Source organism: Aristolochia californica, unplaced genomic scaffold (assembly GCF_029961685.1).
Source record: "Aristolochia californica isolate CCGP_79_NKW_82.1479 unplaced genomic scaffold, dmAriCali1.0.hap1 SCAF_7, whole genome shotgun sequence".
Taxonomy (NCBI): domain Eukaryota; kingdom Viridiplantae; phylum Streptophyta; class Magnoliopsida; order Piperales; family Aristolochiaceae; genus Aristolochia; species Aristolochia californica.
In genome coordinates, this window is record NW_027182268.1 from 32,118,102 (window position 1) to 32,135,263 (window position 17,162).

At 35.9% G+C, this 17,162-nt stretch overlaps 1 protein-coding gene across 1 annotated transcript; it reads right to left on the reverse strand.

The window, feature by feature from the left end:
* Positions 1–7,087: 7,087 nt before the first annotated feature.
* LOC137936299 (ranBP2-type zinc finger protein At1g67325-like) lies at positions 7,088–13,957 on the reverse strand. Its single transcript, XM_068780884.1, has 10 exons — positions 13,813–13,957; positions 13,284–13,329; positions 12,885–13,000; positions 12,232–12,508; positions 12,056–12,126; positions 11,801–11,852; positions 11,584–11,693; positions 8,010–8,040; positions 7,777–7,928; positions 7,088–7,584 (listed from the first exon to the last, which is right to left on the reverse strand). Exons 1-10 carry the CDS (start codon positions 13,819–13,821, stop codon positions 7,582–7,584), a joined length of 867 nt encoding a protein of 288 aa, XP_068636985.1. The 5' UTR covers positions 13,822–13,957; the 3' UTR covers positions 7,088–7,581.
* Between the last annotated feature and the right edge of the window lie 3,205 nt (positions 13,958–17,162).

Consider the following 17,162-nt stretch of genomic DNA (forward strand, 5'->3'; position numbering starts at 1 on the left):
GGGTTTAGTTTTTAGGTCTGGAATTAGGGTTTATGTTTTTTTTAAAAAAAAACATAGGGTTCTCGGTTTTTGGGGTGATAGTGTTTTAAGTTCTTAGGGTTTAGTGTTTGGGGCTTTTAGGGGTTTTAAGGTCTAGGGTTTATGGTTTGGGGCTTTTAGGGGTTTTAGGGTTTAGGGTTTGGGACTTTTAGGGGTTTTAAGGACTAGCGTTTAGGCTTTGGGTCTAGGGGTTTTAAGGACTAGGGTTTAGGGTTTAGGGTTTATTTTAATTTGTAGGTTTCTCGGTTAGGGTATAGGATTTAGGGGGTTTAGTCCAGTTCAAACAAGGCTGATGATGTACGGTTCGTAGTGCCTACGAAGTCATATGGGGCTCTACCAAGGGTGTTCGGTGAATTTGGACTTGATGAGTTAGTTTTTGTATTGTTCTAGTAATCTACAATGAAAGTAGTTCAAATAATTTTGAAATGTTTTAGAATGTTGTTGAATATGTTTGAAGTGTTATGAAATATTTTTGCCATGTGGTGAGGAGATTTTGGAGTTATAAATATCCACCACATGGTCCAATTCAAACAAGGCTGAGTCGCCTACACGGGCATCCATTAACTAACGAAACCCGACCCCCATCAATGACGATGTACAGTTCGTAGTGACTGCGAAGTCATATGGGGCTCTACTAGGGGTGTTCGGTGAATTTGGACTTGATGAGTTAGTTTTTTGCATTGTTCTAGTAATCTACAATGAAATTAGTTTGATTAATTTTGAAATATTTTAGAATGTTGTTGAATATGTTTGAAGTGCTATGGAATGTTTTTGCCATGTGGTGAGGAGATTTTGGAGTTATAAATATCCACCACATGGTCCAATTCAAACAAGGTTGAGTCGCCTACATGGGTGTCCATTAGCCAACGAAACCCGACCCCCATCAATGACGATGTACGGTTCATAGTGACTGCGAAGTCATATGGGGCTCTACCAGGGGTGTTTGGTGAATTTGGACTTGATGAGTTAGTTCTTGCATTGTTCTAGTCATCTGCAATGAAATTAGTTAGATTAATTTTGAAATGTTTTAAAATATTGTTGAATATGTTAGAAGTGCTATGGAATGTTTTTGCCATGTGGTGAGTAGATTTTGGTATTATAAATATCCACCACATGGTATTTTGTTATTTGTTTGTTGTGTTTGTGTGTGTCCCTAGTTACTACCACGGGTAATGGTTGTCTGATAAAAAAAAATTCCATGAGGACCATCTCGGATTTAGATTATAAATGGCTGGAAGAAGACAACAAACTCCTCGATCATATGACATTTGGACCTTCGATGATGACAGCAAAATGCTCGATCTCTTGGTTGAGCAAGTCAATATGGGGAACAGGATGCCCAATGGGATTTGGAAGCATGAAGTATATTTGGACTGTGACAATAGGTTCAATGAAGACACGACTAATAAAAAAGTTGTTAAGCAGCTCAAGAATCGAACAAGATCATGGAAGAAAACTTACCAAGCAGTAACAAGCTGTCTCGACACTAGTGGGTTCGGTTGGGATGCAACCACACATCGAGTTACTGCATGTCATTCTGTATGGCAAGACTATATCAAGGTCAGTAAATTATGATTGACTTTAAAATATTTTGTATGTTTTCCGCATTACTAGAACTCTATTCCAAGTCGTCTAAATGATGTTTTATCCTTGTAGGAGCATAAAGAAGTTGAAAAATATAAACAACAAGGCTGCCCTCTTTATGACAAATTGGCTTTGGTAGTGGGAAACTCAATAGCCATGGGGAGACCAAGTCAAAATGACGAAGACATGTGCAATGATGTCTAACATGAGGAAGAAAATTCACGTTTGGACATGCTCGAGGATGTCGATTTAGGTAGAGATACTCCTTCGCCATTCTTTACAGAAAATGAGTCGGCACCTGATCAGTCTCCAAGTACTAACCCGTCAACTTCAAGTCGTCGTAGAAAGAGACTGCAAATGGCCACCGATGATAGTATTATGTTCGTTCATACAATGACAAGAATTGTCACCCTATGGCAATCTTTACAACCTAAAGATGATAAAACCGTCGGAGAGAATTGGTATGAAACCCTTACAGAAATCCCGGACCTGTCGGTAGAGATGAAGTTCCGCGCTCCTCTATTGTTAGATACACCAATGAAGAAGGACATGTTTACGAAGCTGCCAGTGGAAGAGCGACTTAATTGGCTTAAATATTGTGCTGGTGAAATGTAGTCAATAGAGTTAAGTACTATGTATTTTGGGACGATTGTTTTGAAGTTTAATAATGTTTTTTTAATTATGACTTTATAAGACATATCATTGATAGATTATGAATATTATTATGGTTAAGATTTGGGTTTTCATGATTGTTGTGTTCTTATTGTGTGGATGAATATTGTAGGTGTATGATTGGAGATGGTTTTATATAGGTGTGATTGAAAATAGGTTATGATTGAAGATAAGGGTATGTTTTTGTGTTTATGACATTTAGGAAGAAACAAGAATTATTGTTGTAGTCGTCATTGTGGTTGTGGTGATTGTATTTGCAGGTTTCCATGGAAGACAAAAATAGGAATACAAGAATAATTTTATTGATGTCTTATATACATAATGGGAAGATACTATCTCAACTATAGGTATAGACATGCATTACATCCTCGTGGGATTGGTGGTCCGATTTATTTGCAAAAGGCATTAGCGAAATCACCTGTTAAATTTTGAAAAGTTTACAAGATGAATCAAATTGTGTTTAAAAAAATGGCAGAGATACTTGATAGTAAAGGATTTTTATCACCTACAAAGACCATCTCAGTGAAAGAACAACTTGCATATTTTCTCCCAACTGTTGGTCAAGGACAAGCGTATAGTGTCATAGCAGAGATGTTTGATAGATCAAATTGGACTATAAGTAGGTATTTTAATAAGGTGTTGAATGCTATTATCAAACTTCGGCCTGATTACATCAAACGGCCTTCGGATCGGACTCACTCGAAGATTTTAAACAATCCAATGTTTAATCCGTATTTTAAGGTAACAACATTTGGCATCTAATGAATAATTTTAGATTAATATTTAGAGTTACTTGTATTAATTGAAATGATATAATTAGGATTGTATTGGGGCTATTGATGGAACTCATATCAAAGCAAACATCCCACTTGAAGAACAACAAAGGTTCTGGAACAGAAAGGGCTATCTTTCCCAAAATGTGATGGCAGCATGTACATTTGATATGCAATTCACTTATGTACTTGTTGGATAGGAGGGATCAACAGCTGATTCCCGTGTATTGAAGGATGCATTGACTCGCCAAAATAGAATCTGTGTACCTGAAGGTAAATAATATATCTTTATGTAGTAATTTTGTTTTATTTTATCTTCAATTATCTTATGTGGAAAATATTTTGTATTGTAAGTAAATATTATCTAGTCGATGCTGGTTATGCAAATATGATAAAGAGTTATTCAACCGAAGGCACTCATCTTTGAGGAATACTATTGAACAAACTTTTGGTGCTTTAAAAGCTCGATTCTAAACGTTGAAAGTCGCTCCTCCGTTTTCTTATAAGATCCAAATGAAAATTGTAATAGTTTGTTGCATATTATACAATTATATACATAAAGAGGATTACAATGATATGTTTGAATTGGAAGATGATGATTCCGATGATGAGGTAGGTGGAGGAGGTGATGAGGTCCGATTAGCAGGTGAAAATTTGGATGAAGATAGCGATCATCTTGGGGATGAAGGCAACCTATCAACAACAATGCAGATGCGTCGTGCATTAGAATCCACTAGAGTTGTACAATTTCGAGATGCCATAGCAACTAGCATGTGGAGTGATTATTAGTGGTTGTACTTTATTGCATTTGAACATGTATCTTGTCGTTCGTATCTACTAAACTAGTAAATTGATAATGTTAAACGCACAAACTCATTGTTAAAAATAATTTACTCTAATTATATTCGCTGTTGTCATTTTATACCTTTTTGTTACGTGTTTTAATTTTATTTATTAAGTATTTTTCTACTATATATTATGTTATTACAAAATAATTTATTTATTAATTATATTCATTTATGTTATTTTTAACTGTTTTATGTACTTTAAATAATTTATTCTAGTCACACGTAATTAGTATATTAATTTATAATAAACTATAATCATTAATTGGTTTAATTATGCAATTGCTATAATTAATTAAAAAATTAGGTTTATTTATTATATTCCCTTATGTTATTTTTAAATTTTTTTATTAATTTTATATAATTTATTCATGTCACACATAATTATTGTTTTAATTTATAATAAACTATAATCATTAATTGGTTTAATTATCCAATTATTATAATTAATTAAACCATTAGGTTTATTTATTATATTCCCTTATATTATTTAATAATTTTTTTATTAATTTTATATAATTTATTGTAGTCACGTAATTATTGTTTTAATTTATAATCAATTATAATCATAAAAAATTACTCATTCTCTTCTTTATTTAGAAAATGACACTGGAATCTGTTTTCCTACCACTTAAACTGGCCTAGACTAACACCCAAACATGAGTTAAAGTGGAAACAATTCATTTCACTTCAATTCAATTTTTCACTTCATTGTGAACTAACCCTAAATGGAAACGGTATAAGCTTCTGGGTATCCAATTAACATTTCTCAAAAAAACAAAAAAAAAATACTACATGCCCAATATATTCTCACCTCCTGTGCAAAAGTTTTGTGAGGTTTAAAAAGTGATCAAGTTCTTAATTAATACCTTTATGTTAAATAGCTCTCACATAACGTATCATAAATTTCAAAGAGTTATTTTTCACACGTTTCATTCATCCATTTATTCACTCATTTTTATCGGTAATCAGTAGATAAATTAATAAGAAAATATCTTCGCCGAGTTCTGAATGCAATGGATTGACCTTTTAGCCCTTCCGACTCTTGCCCATTTGCTACGTATATGCTATCATCCAACATAAATGAAAACTCGTAATACCACGACTGAAAACTCCATATTGCTTTTTTGGACCCCGAGGCTGAAGCGACAACCTAAAAACATGTAAATGTCTAGGCCCCACAGTGTTTAAAATCCAATCGTCGAATCTTTATGTTTACTACGAGATTTTCACCATGGTATGGACGAATCCAATGTGTCAAAACATCAAAGTTACTTAAAAGGATAATGTTGTTGTCATGCATAAACTTTGAGGCCGCGTCCAAATGCCTTTTCCAACCAATTTTACCTTTGTTATCTTACAACGTCCACTGGATTCTTAATTGGAAGGACTACAAGGAATTCCAAATATTAAGCAAACTGACCTGATCAACCGCCAATGAGATCATAGATTCTTAATTGGAGAGATTCAGAACAATATTGAACTAATGATGTAATCGCCTACCTGGTGATGTTATATCAGATCAGGTTTGCACTATAACTACATCATAATAACATTTTTATTTAAAAATAAAAGAAGAAATTTCCTTCCCGTCTAGGGTTAGAAAGGAGCTCGCAGGAAGAGCTCCCACAACAACAGAAGGGCAAGGGTGTAAAAGCCACCACCCTTAATGGCTTGTTGACCTCTCCTATCATCAACCATTTAGAATGGCAGGCAACTGAACAGTCCCTGCCATGGGTGCTGTCAACAGCCACAACAGAGCGAGGGGGTTCATCTAGGATCAAATAGTCAAACCAACCGGATTTCACAAGGCTTATTTCAAGGGCCTTGGTGAAGATGGCCCTTTAGGCTGTTCCATTTAGTATCGAACCTACCATTTTCAATTAACGCTTAAAAAAGTTTTCCTGCTAATCCTACTATTTCATTCTGAGCCATCTTCGACTTTTCTCCACATTTTACTCAATTTCATGTACAGACAAGAGACTGAACCACCCAAAAATAAATAAATTAACAAACTGCCCTGTTACCATCTAGTGGGCATTTAGATGGACATTGCTGGCGTGGGATCCCCTCGCTTTCAATAAAATCATTTTCAAAAGCCAACTATGTGAATGAATACACAACAGATCTCTATCTAGACTTGTAGTTTCGATAGACGAGAAATTCAGACCAATTAATAAGTACCCTCATAGCTCATAATTCATCTCTGAAATAAAACAACCATATTTTTCTAGAAACCAAATTTCTTGTTAACAGAATTATCAAAAAAACATAAAACTAACAAAACTGAAAAACTACCATGCAGAAACTAGGGCTGCACAATAAGCACAAGGTAAAGCTAATATTTCTCAAGTTCCTACGAGAATTAAATCAGATATACTGAAGTAACAAGATCAACATCTATATAGTTCATCACCAAAAATAAATAAACAAATAATAATAATTCAGATTATGCAAATGATATCCTTAAAGAGCTATTTTTTCTCAAGCTCCTGAAGACAGCGGCAGAAAAAAACAATCATTCTATCCTAAATGTGCTCAAAATGCTTAACCTATACATTCGTTAAAAACTAAAGCAGACCAATTTCACCTAAATAATACCACCACTTATAAACAGCAGTGCAGGTATCAGGGGAAGAAATGAAGTGTAAAAAGGTATTCATATGATAAACTCCAGGAAACAGACATTAACAACTTCAGGATACAAACTGTAGATTATTCCAAAATTATCGGGTGAAACCATGGTGATTGGAAATTAGTGTTAACACCATACACAAAAAAACAAGATACACGTGCCCACAGACACACAACAAGGCAAGCATGCATAATTAAACGCATGTAACAAAATTTTATTCAGAGCTTGGTTTCTTGACATGTGAACCATGACAGTTCCAAAAACCAAGAAATAAATTAAAATATTTCCACTGAACTATAGCTAAACACATCAGAGACGGAATAGGGACACACACAAGAATCAGCTTTACAATCGAGTAAGACACAATTGGAGCAGGGTGCTTTATGATGCTGCTTACGATATCAACATACTAAAATTAAAACATGTGCTGAAACTTCAGGCTAGAAAACCCACTTGGAGTTTCACAGCACTGACCAGTGACACACGTACTCAAAGCACACATTCAACTTTTGTTACTGAAAATAACATACTTTTCTAAATAATTCATACTAAACGTCAATCAGAATTAACAACTCCAATCTTAAAGAGTTTCAAACATTCAGAGAAACTGCAACATATTTTAAAGGTCCCCACCAGCACTTTGCTTAAACAAAAACTATGGGTGCTCAAAGCAGAACTGTGCAAAATACCATCTAAAATAAACAGGATTCATTCCAGAAGTGACAAAAAAAAGTCTACCTGATAACCAAGATAATGAACCTGGCATCGGACTGGCTAAACCTGGACCAGTTCCAACTAACAATGATCCACAAAGATGACCAGATCCGGATACACTGCAGTATTAAACTAGCAAGATGGGATGATTGGCTAATACAACAACTTGACACAGATCAAAGAGAATGCCGAGAAATTTGACCCAGTGGCAGCATTACGATGAAGACACAGGACTGACTCTTCAGACACCCCATACACGTGTGCAATGCCGACGGTGATGACTCTGGACCTTCTCAAACCCTCAAAAGGGTTTTAATACTCACTGGAAACATTACACAATTACCCAAATCAAAGGATGGACCAAAAAATGCATAAAATGTAACATAACTAGGTCAAAGAAAACTTCTCAGTTCACATTTACAATGATGATACCAAGCCCACAAAAGAGGTAAAGAACAAAAATGGCAGTTTTAAGAAGTAAATTGGTAAATAAATACGAAATTTCACTACAAACCTGATCTTCATCATCAGATGTCTGTCCCTCAGATTTGCTGGATTCAGAAGGTTTCTCTGCACCACAGTTTTGTCTGTTGCACTTGGTCCTAAACGGGTAGTTTATATTACTGCATTTCTCACACTTCCAACTTCCTTCTGGCATTTTTGGTTCTACATAATCCATTTCAAATAATGATCAACATAACAACATTAAGCACTCTAGTGAAAATCGTTAGACTGAAATAGACTTACTGGATCCTTTTGAACTGTCAAATTTTGAGCCCTGTGTCCAACAAAAAATAATTTAAGGCTCAGTTGCAGCATTAACTATGCAGGAACATCTAGAATGCACAATATTCAACACAAAATGCCCTAGTTCAGACCTCATATGCAAAACAACCATGGCAGGAAGCCTAATGACAGTAACAAAATGGATCCAAAAAGCCACAGGTTACGATTGGAACCTAATGTAACTTTAGGAATAGATTAACCCAATTCTGACTAAAGAACTATTCCCTTTGCCAATGCCAGAGAAAAAAAAGGGCGTGTAAGACTAAATGAACAACATGCATCTCTAGTCGATAACAATAAACCAAACTTAAGATCCTTTTAGAATCATTCATTTAAAAAAATTATACAAATGAACCATTAGGAGGACATTTCTGACTCATGATAATGAAGAATGCACTTGATGTTAAAACTAGTGAAAAAAAATTCTGTACACCGTATGTGTCCATGTGTGTATGTGTAAGCAGGGGCTTGCAGGGTGTTGGTCAGATTGTAGCTATTGCATGTATGGTGCACATATACATCCATATTTGTTGTCACGTTTCTTCAAACCATACCTGTATTATGCGTGTATATTACCACATCCATCTGTTTTTTGTATCTCAAACCATAAGGATAGATCTATCACTATAGCCAGCAGTTCCTATCAATCATCTGCGCTATTAGGGCTATGCATCCTATTACAATAGGGTATCAAAAAATTGCTCACTGGTTTAGGGATTCAGCCAAGATTACAGACTTACCAATATAAATTGATTAGCACTCGTGGAATCTGCCAATGTCCCTATGACACTTTTCTTTAACATAATTGGTGGAATCTTATTAACCCTTTTCTACTTGGCAAAGTGTTCTGGTTGATTGACTTCCTTTGCCCTCAACCCAGACCTTGATATTCACCCTCTCCATTTTGCAGATGACACAATTAAACTTTGCATCAGAAAACTTAATTAAATCATTAACCTCAAAGCCATACTTGATCCTCTTGGCCCCTTTATCATAGAGGGGGAGCACTCAGCAAATGTTATCCCATGGACAGCAGGGAAAGCTAAACCTCCATGGAGGTTAGACTAAATATCCAATGAAATTACAAACTATCCTCCACTTGGCAGATCAAGTGGAGAAACATACAAAAATCAGCAAAATAGCCTCAATAATTTTCTAGCTAAAAAAAGAGTCTTCCAGTGGCAGCTAATCATTGCAAAGCTCCTTCCCTTTGTAATCTGGGGATATTTTCCCTCTCATATTATTTTTAGTTAATTGCTCTGACTAAAAAGCCATTGCAGTTTTAGAGAGAGAAAAAAAATCCCTACTTGATAAAATTGCGCTTGTTGCAAGCCACAAAGTCACCCTCTTCAGATTCAATATAGAACTTACTATCCATTGACTTGACAGCCTCCACTGTTGGCAGCACTTCCTTTACTCCCTTCGACCAGCCTGGGTCTCTCCCTCTTCCCTTGTCACCCCGATAAAACCCTAGTCACACCAACAAAACGCTTTGGACTCCATGGTCTTACACCATAGAGGACCCAAAGGCACTTCAGTTGCTAGACTAGCATGGTTGTAAGCCTCATCGACAAATTTCTCATCATATTTTTTTATGTGGATAAGCACTCAAAAGGAACTTAGTGAGTTTAATGAATGCATTACCAGAGATTTAGCTTGGTGTTCTCAGTCCCCAAGTGCTTCAGAAGTCAATGTGCTAAATTTAGATGGATGTTCCTTGACTATTCCAAGACCATTCATGTTTGGTGGTGTGTTCCAGAACCACAAAGGTGCTGTTATTGCCACTCATATGGATCCTCTCTAAATTTTCAGACTCACATACTGTGGAACTCCAGACCTTCACCACAGTTTTAAGAATATTCAGCAACTCTTTTGGTGGCATTCTGTGATGGAAGTGACCCCAAAGTAGTCATCGGGTGGTCTACAAAAAAGGTGGAGCATCCTTGGCATCACTAGCAGATTTTTCATATGACTATTGGTACTGCTTTTGGCATTGTTAGATATTGGGTTCGCATTCCTACATCAGCTAATTGTACTAGTATTCCTTTGTAGCTCTCACTAATAAAAGCTTTGCACCATTTGATTAAAAAAAAAAAAAAAAAAAGACGCAAGGGCCTACCAGCCAACCCTTCTTGTTAGGGGCCCTGCCTGTGGTCGGTGCTCTCTTGGCTTCAAATTTTAATGATAGACACCTTTCTTCCAAAAACAAATGAAAAGGCATGGCTAATAGGTCTGTAACCGACAGCATGTTTACTTCGAGTGTAATATGACAATCCCTCGGCTCAATTCTTTCGAATATAACCTTAACCTTAGCTCCCATAATACACCCCTTTCCTCCAATCAGACTCGAACCTAACAGCTCACATTATAAACCCCTCCATGTGGTAATTGAGCCAAAGGCCCAATCCACTGACATACTTATATTTAGCTAAATTTGTTTAAATGAACAATACTTGGGTCAACATTTTTGTTATATTTTAATTAACAATATGAAAGGTTTATATTTATAAAAAAAATTAATATTTATACAATATTTAGTATTAAATTGAAAAAATTTCATTAATTATTCTAAGATTGGTTGCTATATCTTAAAAATTCTATTTTTTCATTTCCTTTTTACCTACAGGTAATCAGGTAAATGAACAATATAATGCAACACCCCTTACCCATTCTAAGTGAAGCATTCAACAAAATAAATATACATTAATCAAAATGGGTAACTGAATACCTCTTACACATTTCAATTATTGCCCATGTACAGCCCCGTTCCATACAAAGAAATAATCCAGGTGTTTACTACAGTTATAATTTAGTTGCAGTTATATAAATAGCAACTTCAGTTATGTTCCCATGCAACACTTCAAAATTGAACAGCCAAACACATTAAAAAGCACCAAGTACACAACCACCAATACATAGCCTATCAGAAACATTTTTATCCAAGAGAGAGAAAGAGAAAGAGAGAATGTTATTTGCGAAAGACAGACTTACAACCTGGTTGCAGAAAAGTACATACACCTCAAGAGGATCAACCAACATATGTTTCTATGAATGAGCCATATAGTTATCAGGTTTGCAGAAATATCAGATTGTATGATTAAGCTTTTGGCTAATCCAATAGCAACATCAATTGTGCCTGGACAAAACATTCCAACCGAAATTTTACCTTTCTGAGTCCAAGAGATTTGGAGTTTGCAGTTCATAGGAAAGATTCATCTAGTTCATCGACTACAGAACTTCAAAGTCTTTGTTGTCACCAAAGATACTCCTAAGATGACATACTTATATATTGTATTTGAGAAACCAATCTAAATTATTACCTACAGAGCTAAACTTTTCAACTATATAAGCATGAAGATCCATGGCAGCCATGAATACTTTAACACAAATAGTAATGCAAAGCAGACTTGGACACCATCATTATTGGAAACATGACCAAAATAAGAGAACAAGATGAATAACCGCAGCACAGCATCCTACGTTAGGAATGAGGCAGGGGATGGGTATGGAATGAAAATTAAGAATCTAGAACTACCTGAGTTCCAGGCTTTGGGGTGTTACACTTCCTCATGTTGCAAACTGTTCTAAAAGAGAAATTAACATTTCCACAGTTTGGGCAGGTCCAGTCACTGTCATGACCTGTATCTGGACAAAACATTTATAGTGAAATTAAAACAATGAGAGTCGGTACATAACGGAAAATGAGATGTAGCTGAAACCTTGAACTATATGCAGTGGTTAGTAAAGAGTACCAGAAGATTTTTTTTGAGGGCTCTCATCCAAGAAAGCAGCGGGTCTTGCTCCCTGCAGACACATATCAAATCCATATCTAGTTCAATCTTAACAAAGAAATATACCTAAGTTTAGGGGAAAGAGTGGAGAGGGAGAGAGAGTTAATTGACATCATTTTGGGAAAAAATACGGTTGGAATGAAGAACAACAGCATGTATTACAAAATTTTGTTTATATGCAAGCAAATAACAAAGATAACAAACTCAGTTGTGTACCATAGCAGTGTGAGCCACAGACAATCCCAAGCCGTATCTGTCCATAAGAGGAGGCAAACCATATACTCCACCTGTAATCCCATAGATTAGGATACATATGAAAATATAAATAAACATGAATCTGGTAATCACATGCATGAAAAGATCCAAACCACAACCAATAATATAAAAAATACCTGCGCCCAACATGGATCCGCTTGAGTAAGGTGATGGAGCAGACAAATGCAAAGGCCCATAAGGGCCGCCCATAGAAAGGCGACTGGCATAATCATAATGGTACCCGGAGCCTCCAGAGAATGGCAGATCATATGGTGGAGGAAGTGATGTTCCATTAAAAAGAGAGGAGCCATACGGTGGTGCACCAAGGTACACTGATGATGGAGCACCGGACCCCAAGTAACCAGCAGATGAAGAGTATGCTGGAGGAACTTGTATCGGCTTTATAGCAGGTTTCTGCAATTAATTGAAAAGTAGAGAGAAAGTTTTGAAGTAATCAAAGCACAGTATGCCATTCATCAATCATAATGTCCTTCTGATATGTTCATAAGAAAAAAGTAATTTCATAGACACTAATTTTTTATTTTTTATTTTTGAAAAGGGATTTCATAGACACTAATTAGTTAAAAGTTAAGGAAATTTAGCAACCTATACAACCAAACTGAACAGTATTTTCTATGAATGTTGTTTACACACACAAACACAAGATTTCTCTAGCCCGGTGAGACTCAAACAGAGATCTTACACAAAGAAAACCCACACGTGCCCATTGAATCAAAGGGAAATCCACACTAACTTAACTAATATTAGCAAGAAATAAAACAAAACTCACCGTATTATGATCCACAGGCCTTGACTGAGTACAATTTCGCATATTACATGTGGTTCTGAATGAGAAATTGACATTGCCACAACTGGGGCACGTCCAATCATCTTCTCGACGACTGCCTACAGTAAATAAAGACAATAGCATTTAATGCAATATTGATTTAGAAACTATACTCACATACTGGACTGCACAACCTTGCAATATATAATAAATATTCTGAATCCCCATACTAGAGATAAGCCACAGAATTACAAGCAGTCAAGTACAATCAAACAGAGGTGCAAATATGAATCATCCACAGTCAAATGCAGGGGACAACTGGTAAACATATAAAATTATCCTCCAACATGTAATTGCTACTATTTGAAGTAGATGAATCATTGTAATGAATATGGTATTTACCATCAGTACGAGCGCGCTTGGCTGTTGATGAGTTGCGATTATCCACCTGTTGGAACACGGAGAAACGCAACGTTAAAGAATAAAAAGCAAAACAAAACCTAGTTACTTGTACAAAGAATCGAAAATGTAACTTTCACAGAGATCCCGAAATAATTAAAGGATAAATAACTCTTTCCCACAAACTCTAAAAGCAGAACGTTAACAAACACAAGAGATCTGTAAAAGATTCGCAATGCCATGCTTTTCTTAACACTGCCTTGGACAACTGCAACTCGCGAATAACTTCAAATGGTGAAGAAGCAGGTAAAACTGATTAACAACCAACAAACAAACAAAATGCGAAGCTTTGAACCCTCGATATGAGAAAATAAAAACAAGAAAGCAAACCGAAACAACGCGCTAATAGGCAACAACTAGAAGACAGTCCGCACGGAAACAATCAATGAATAAACAAAATCAGGACGGAGAGACATGAAGAGACAGAAACATAAAACTAAACCATCCAAAACCGAAAGAAAAAAGAAACTACCTGAGACATGTCGACGGCAACGAAATCTGCAGAAGATATAGGCGTTCGAAGAAGCGTCGCGAATCGTTTTCCGTGAAGCTTGAGCGAGGAAGGAAAGAGTAGGGGAGGGAGAGAGAGCTTGGAGGGTTAGGGCTTTTGAAGTGTAAATCTACATCATCATCCTCGACCCCCATGTCTCACGGTCACAGGTTACTCTAGCCTGTGGGACCACCAACGCCTCTGCAATAGAAAACCGCGATAAGACGATTCCATCCAAAATATGAAAGCGAAAGTTCATTCATACTATATATTCATTCTTTAATTCCTCATGTATGAAAATGACTATGCTATAAAATTATCAAAGGCAGGAGGTGCTCATTTCACATTAGGAAATTAAATAAATATATACTACTCCCCTATCACAATTGAACCATTGTTTTTTTTCTTTTCACCATCTTCTATGAGGTTTTACAACTTCATATGTTTGGTCCAAGCTTAAGCGATATTTAAAAGGCTAGTGATTGACATATACCATAACCAAATTTAGATTTTATCATGTCTTTTAAAACTCTATGCCCTAAGATATGAATAATTTTTTCTTATACTTCTTTATAGTTAATTATTCCAAAAGGACCTTCATAGATCATAATTTACATCTAAAGTATTCCCTTTTATGTCACTAAACAATAATTTAAAATACCAAGTATTGACTCCACTCTACCCTTGGTTTTTCTATGATTATTGTATTTCATTTTGAACATACTACATAGTTGAGAGGAATAAAAATGGCATGACAAGTAAGCCTACATAAACAACTAATGTATGTTATGTAGAATATGGTTTGGGTGTTGTTAAATTTATGGAAAAGAAAAATACTTTATTGACTTATTGTAATCAAAGTACATGAACCCCTTATTTATACTAGAGGAAAGTAGTAGAGTCCAATTACAATTAAACTACTTTTGTCCCAATTACACTTAAACTCTAACTATTTAATATAAGTCCTAGCATAATTAAATAACTCAATATAAATAGAAGACTAACATGACTAAAACACCTTTAAATTGAAACTCTTCCGTGAGATCTGCTTCCATGATAATTCTGGTTATGTAAGACTTCTCATGCTACCTCACGTGATCATAGTGGGTCCCACCAACTCGTGATCTTGGTGGGTTCACATCTTATGGGCTTAGGCCCATCTTCCAACACTCTTGAATATGTGGGTCTTCCGTGCTCGTGTGGGCTTGGGCCCATCTTCTAACACCCCCCTCAAGTTGGGCGTTAGAGAACATCATGAACTCCTAGCTTGCTACAAATGGTGTATTGGATCTTCTCATAAAAAATGGCAATCCTCCATATCTTCCAACACTCTCCCTCACATTGGTGGTCTCTTCCATGAGGCCCAACTGGCATAAGATAAGTGAGAGTAAAATCACTTCAACCAGTCATAACCCATGCTGGATGTAGGGCACACTCCTATCATTCTCAAGTAGTCGGTCTATATGCAATGCTCAGAAGTGTAATAAAACTTATCCATCACCGTGTCCCTCCACAGGACAACGACTCTTAAGTGGTAGGAGTAATAAATGCCAATAAAGAGGGGTAACATATATGTAGTAATAAGCTCCTCCATCACAGTGTTCCAACCCGGGCACTGACTCTCACAGGTAGAAATGGGTGATAAGTGGGTAATGCTTGTCATTCATAAGACGACGATAAAAGACCCCACAGGTATATATATAAAAAAGTCTCAATGGACTTAAAACACCTATATGTATACGTGATGGACTTAAACTCCCAATTGAAGCAACACTCAAAAGGTTAGCCCAAAGATATGTGAGAGTCAAATAAAGGATGGTAGGAGAAAAACTGCCAAATAACCAATGGGTAAAGCCAAGGTTACCACTTCTTTAGTAATAATATCTCATCCAAATAGACACAATAGCAGTAGCTAAAAATGGGTATGTGCCCAATAACACGTACCAAATAATGAAACTCCTTGTAAAAGGACCATGAAATAATCTGATGTGAGTATTTGCACCAAATAATATGTTAACAAAGGAATATGCAGCCAATACTTCAAAATAATAATTCAGCCTGAGAAATAGAATTGATTCAAGCCAAGTCAGGTATCACTAATAATTACCATAATTATTATTGTGAGTGAGAATTCTTGGTCTTCAATTTTCTTTGCTTTTTCTCATAATTCTTCTTCTACTTCTCCCCCTCAAGTTGGGAGGTAATGGCAGTGATCTAACTTAAACCAAATAACATAAATGTAGCAAATTTGCAGTAATATAGCAGTAGATAACCAGTAAATAATGAAAGTCCTTAAGAGTAATAAGGACACATGAAATAATTCTGCTTAAATTCGAATTTTTCAATGTAACAGGATACCAACATGACCTTTGATTCTTTCAATGTGAATATATCCTTAAATATAGATCATATTGACATGAAATTTTCTCCTTACGAAACTAGACTTAAATACCTTTCATTCAAGTATAACTTTTCTTCATAATGTTACAATGTGGGACCCACCATGGTTGCATAAGCTGGTGGGATCCACCATGAGGACGTGAGAAGCCAAGATGAGTCAACACACAAGCTGGTATGGATGACGAGCTAGAATAAGTTGGCAAAATTGAAGATTTAGTGGGACCCACAAAGATACCACGAGCTGGCATCTATTTCCCATGAGCTGGAAGATCTAATGAGACCCACAAGATTATAGCATAAGTTGGCATCCTCAGCCTAGCCAACTCGAGAAGAAGGAATTGGGAAAGTTAGTTTTTGGGTAAGTTAGAATTTGGTAAGTTAGAATTTGGGTAAGTTAGAAATTGACTAAATTCTAAATTGAGTTGAATTATAGTTGGAAAGTGTACATAAATTATATCACTCCTCCACTATACATAGAGGAGCTTGTATTCAAGAAAAATCAATAAAAAAAGCATGGAGTTCTCTCCTCTTTTCTCATTCACATGCAACTCCTCTCTTCTCTTCTCTTCTCTTCTCTTTAGTTTTTTCTTCTTCTCCTCTCTCTACCCGAGAGTTCTTTTTCCCTATTATCTTTTTCTCTTCTTTCTCCCCTTGTTTGATTTATTATTCATGAGGTCCTAAACTCAACATGGTATCAAAGCAACCAATTTAGGATCCCCGTGTCAAAGGAATTCTCTAAGAAGATATGATCATAGAAGGCTCTTCATAAAGCAAAATTGAAGTTCATGAGATAATTTTTTTGATTATAATATTATTGATTTATGCTACTGGTTTTTGGATATTAAGAGGTGGTTTAGAGAGATTTTTATTCATGTCTTCATCTCATAAAGTGGTGAAAATATTTTTCATCTCGGATTAGAAGAAGTCATCAA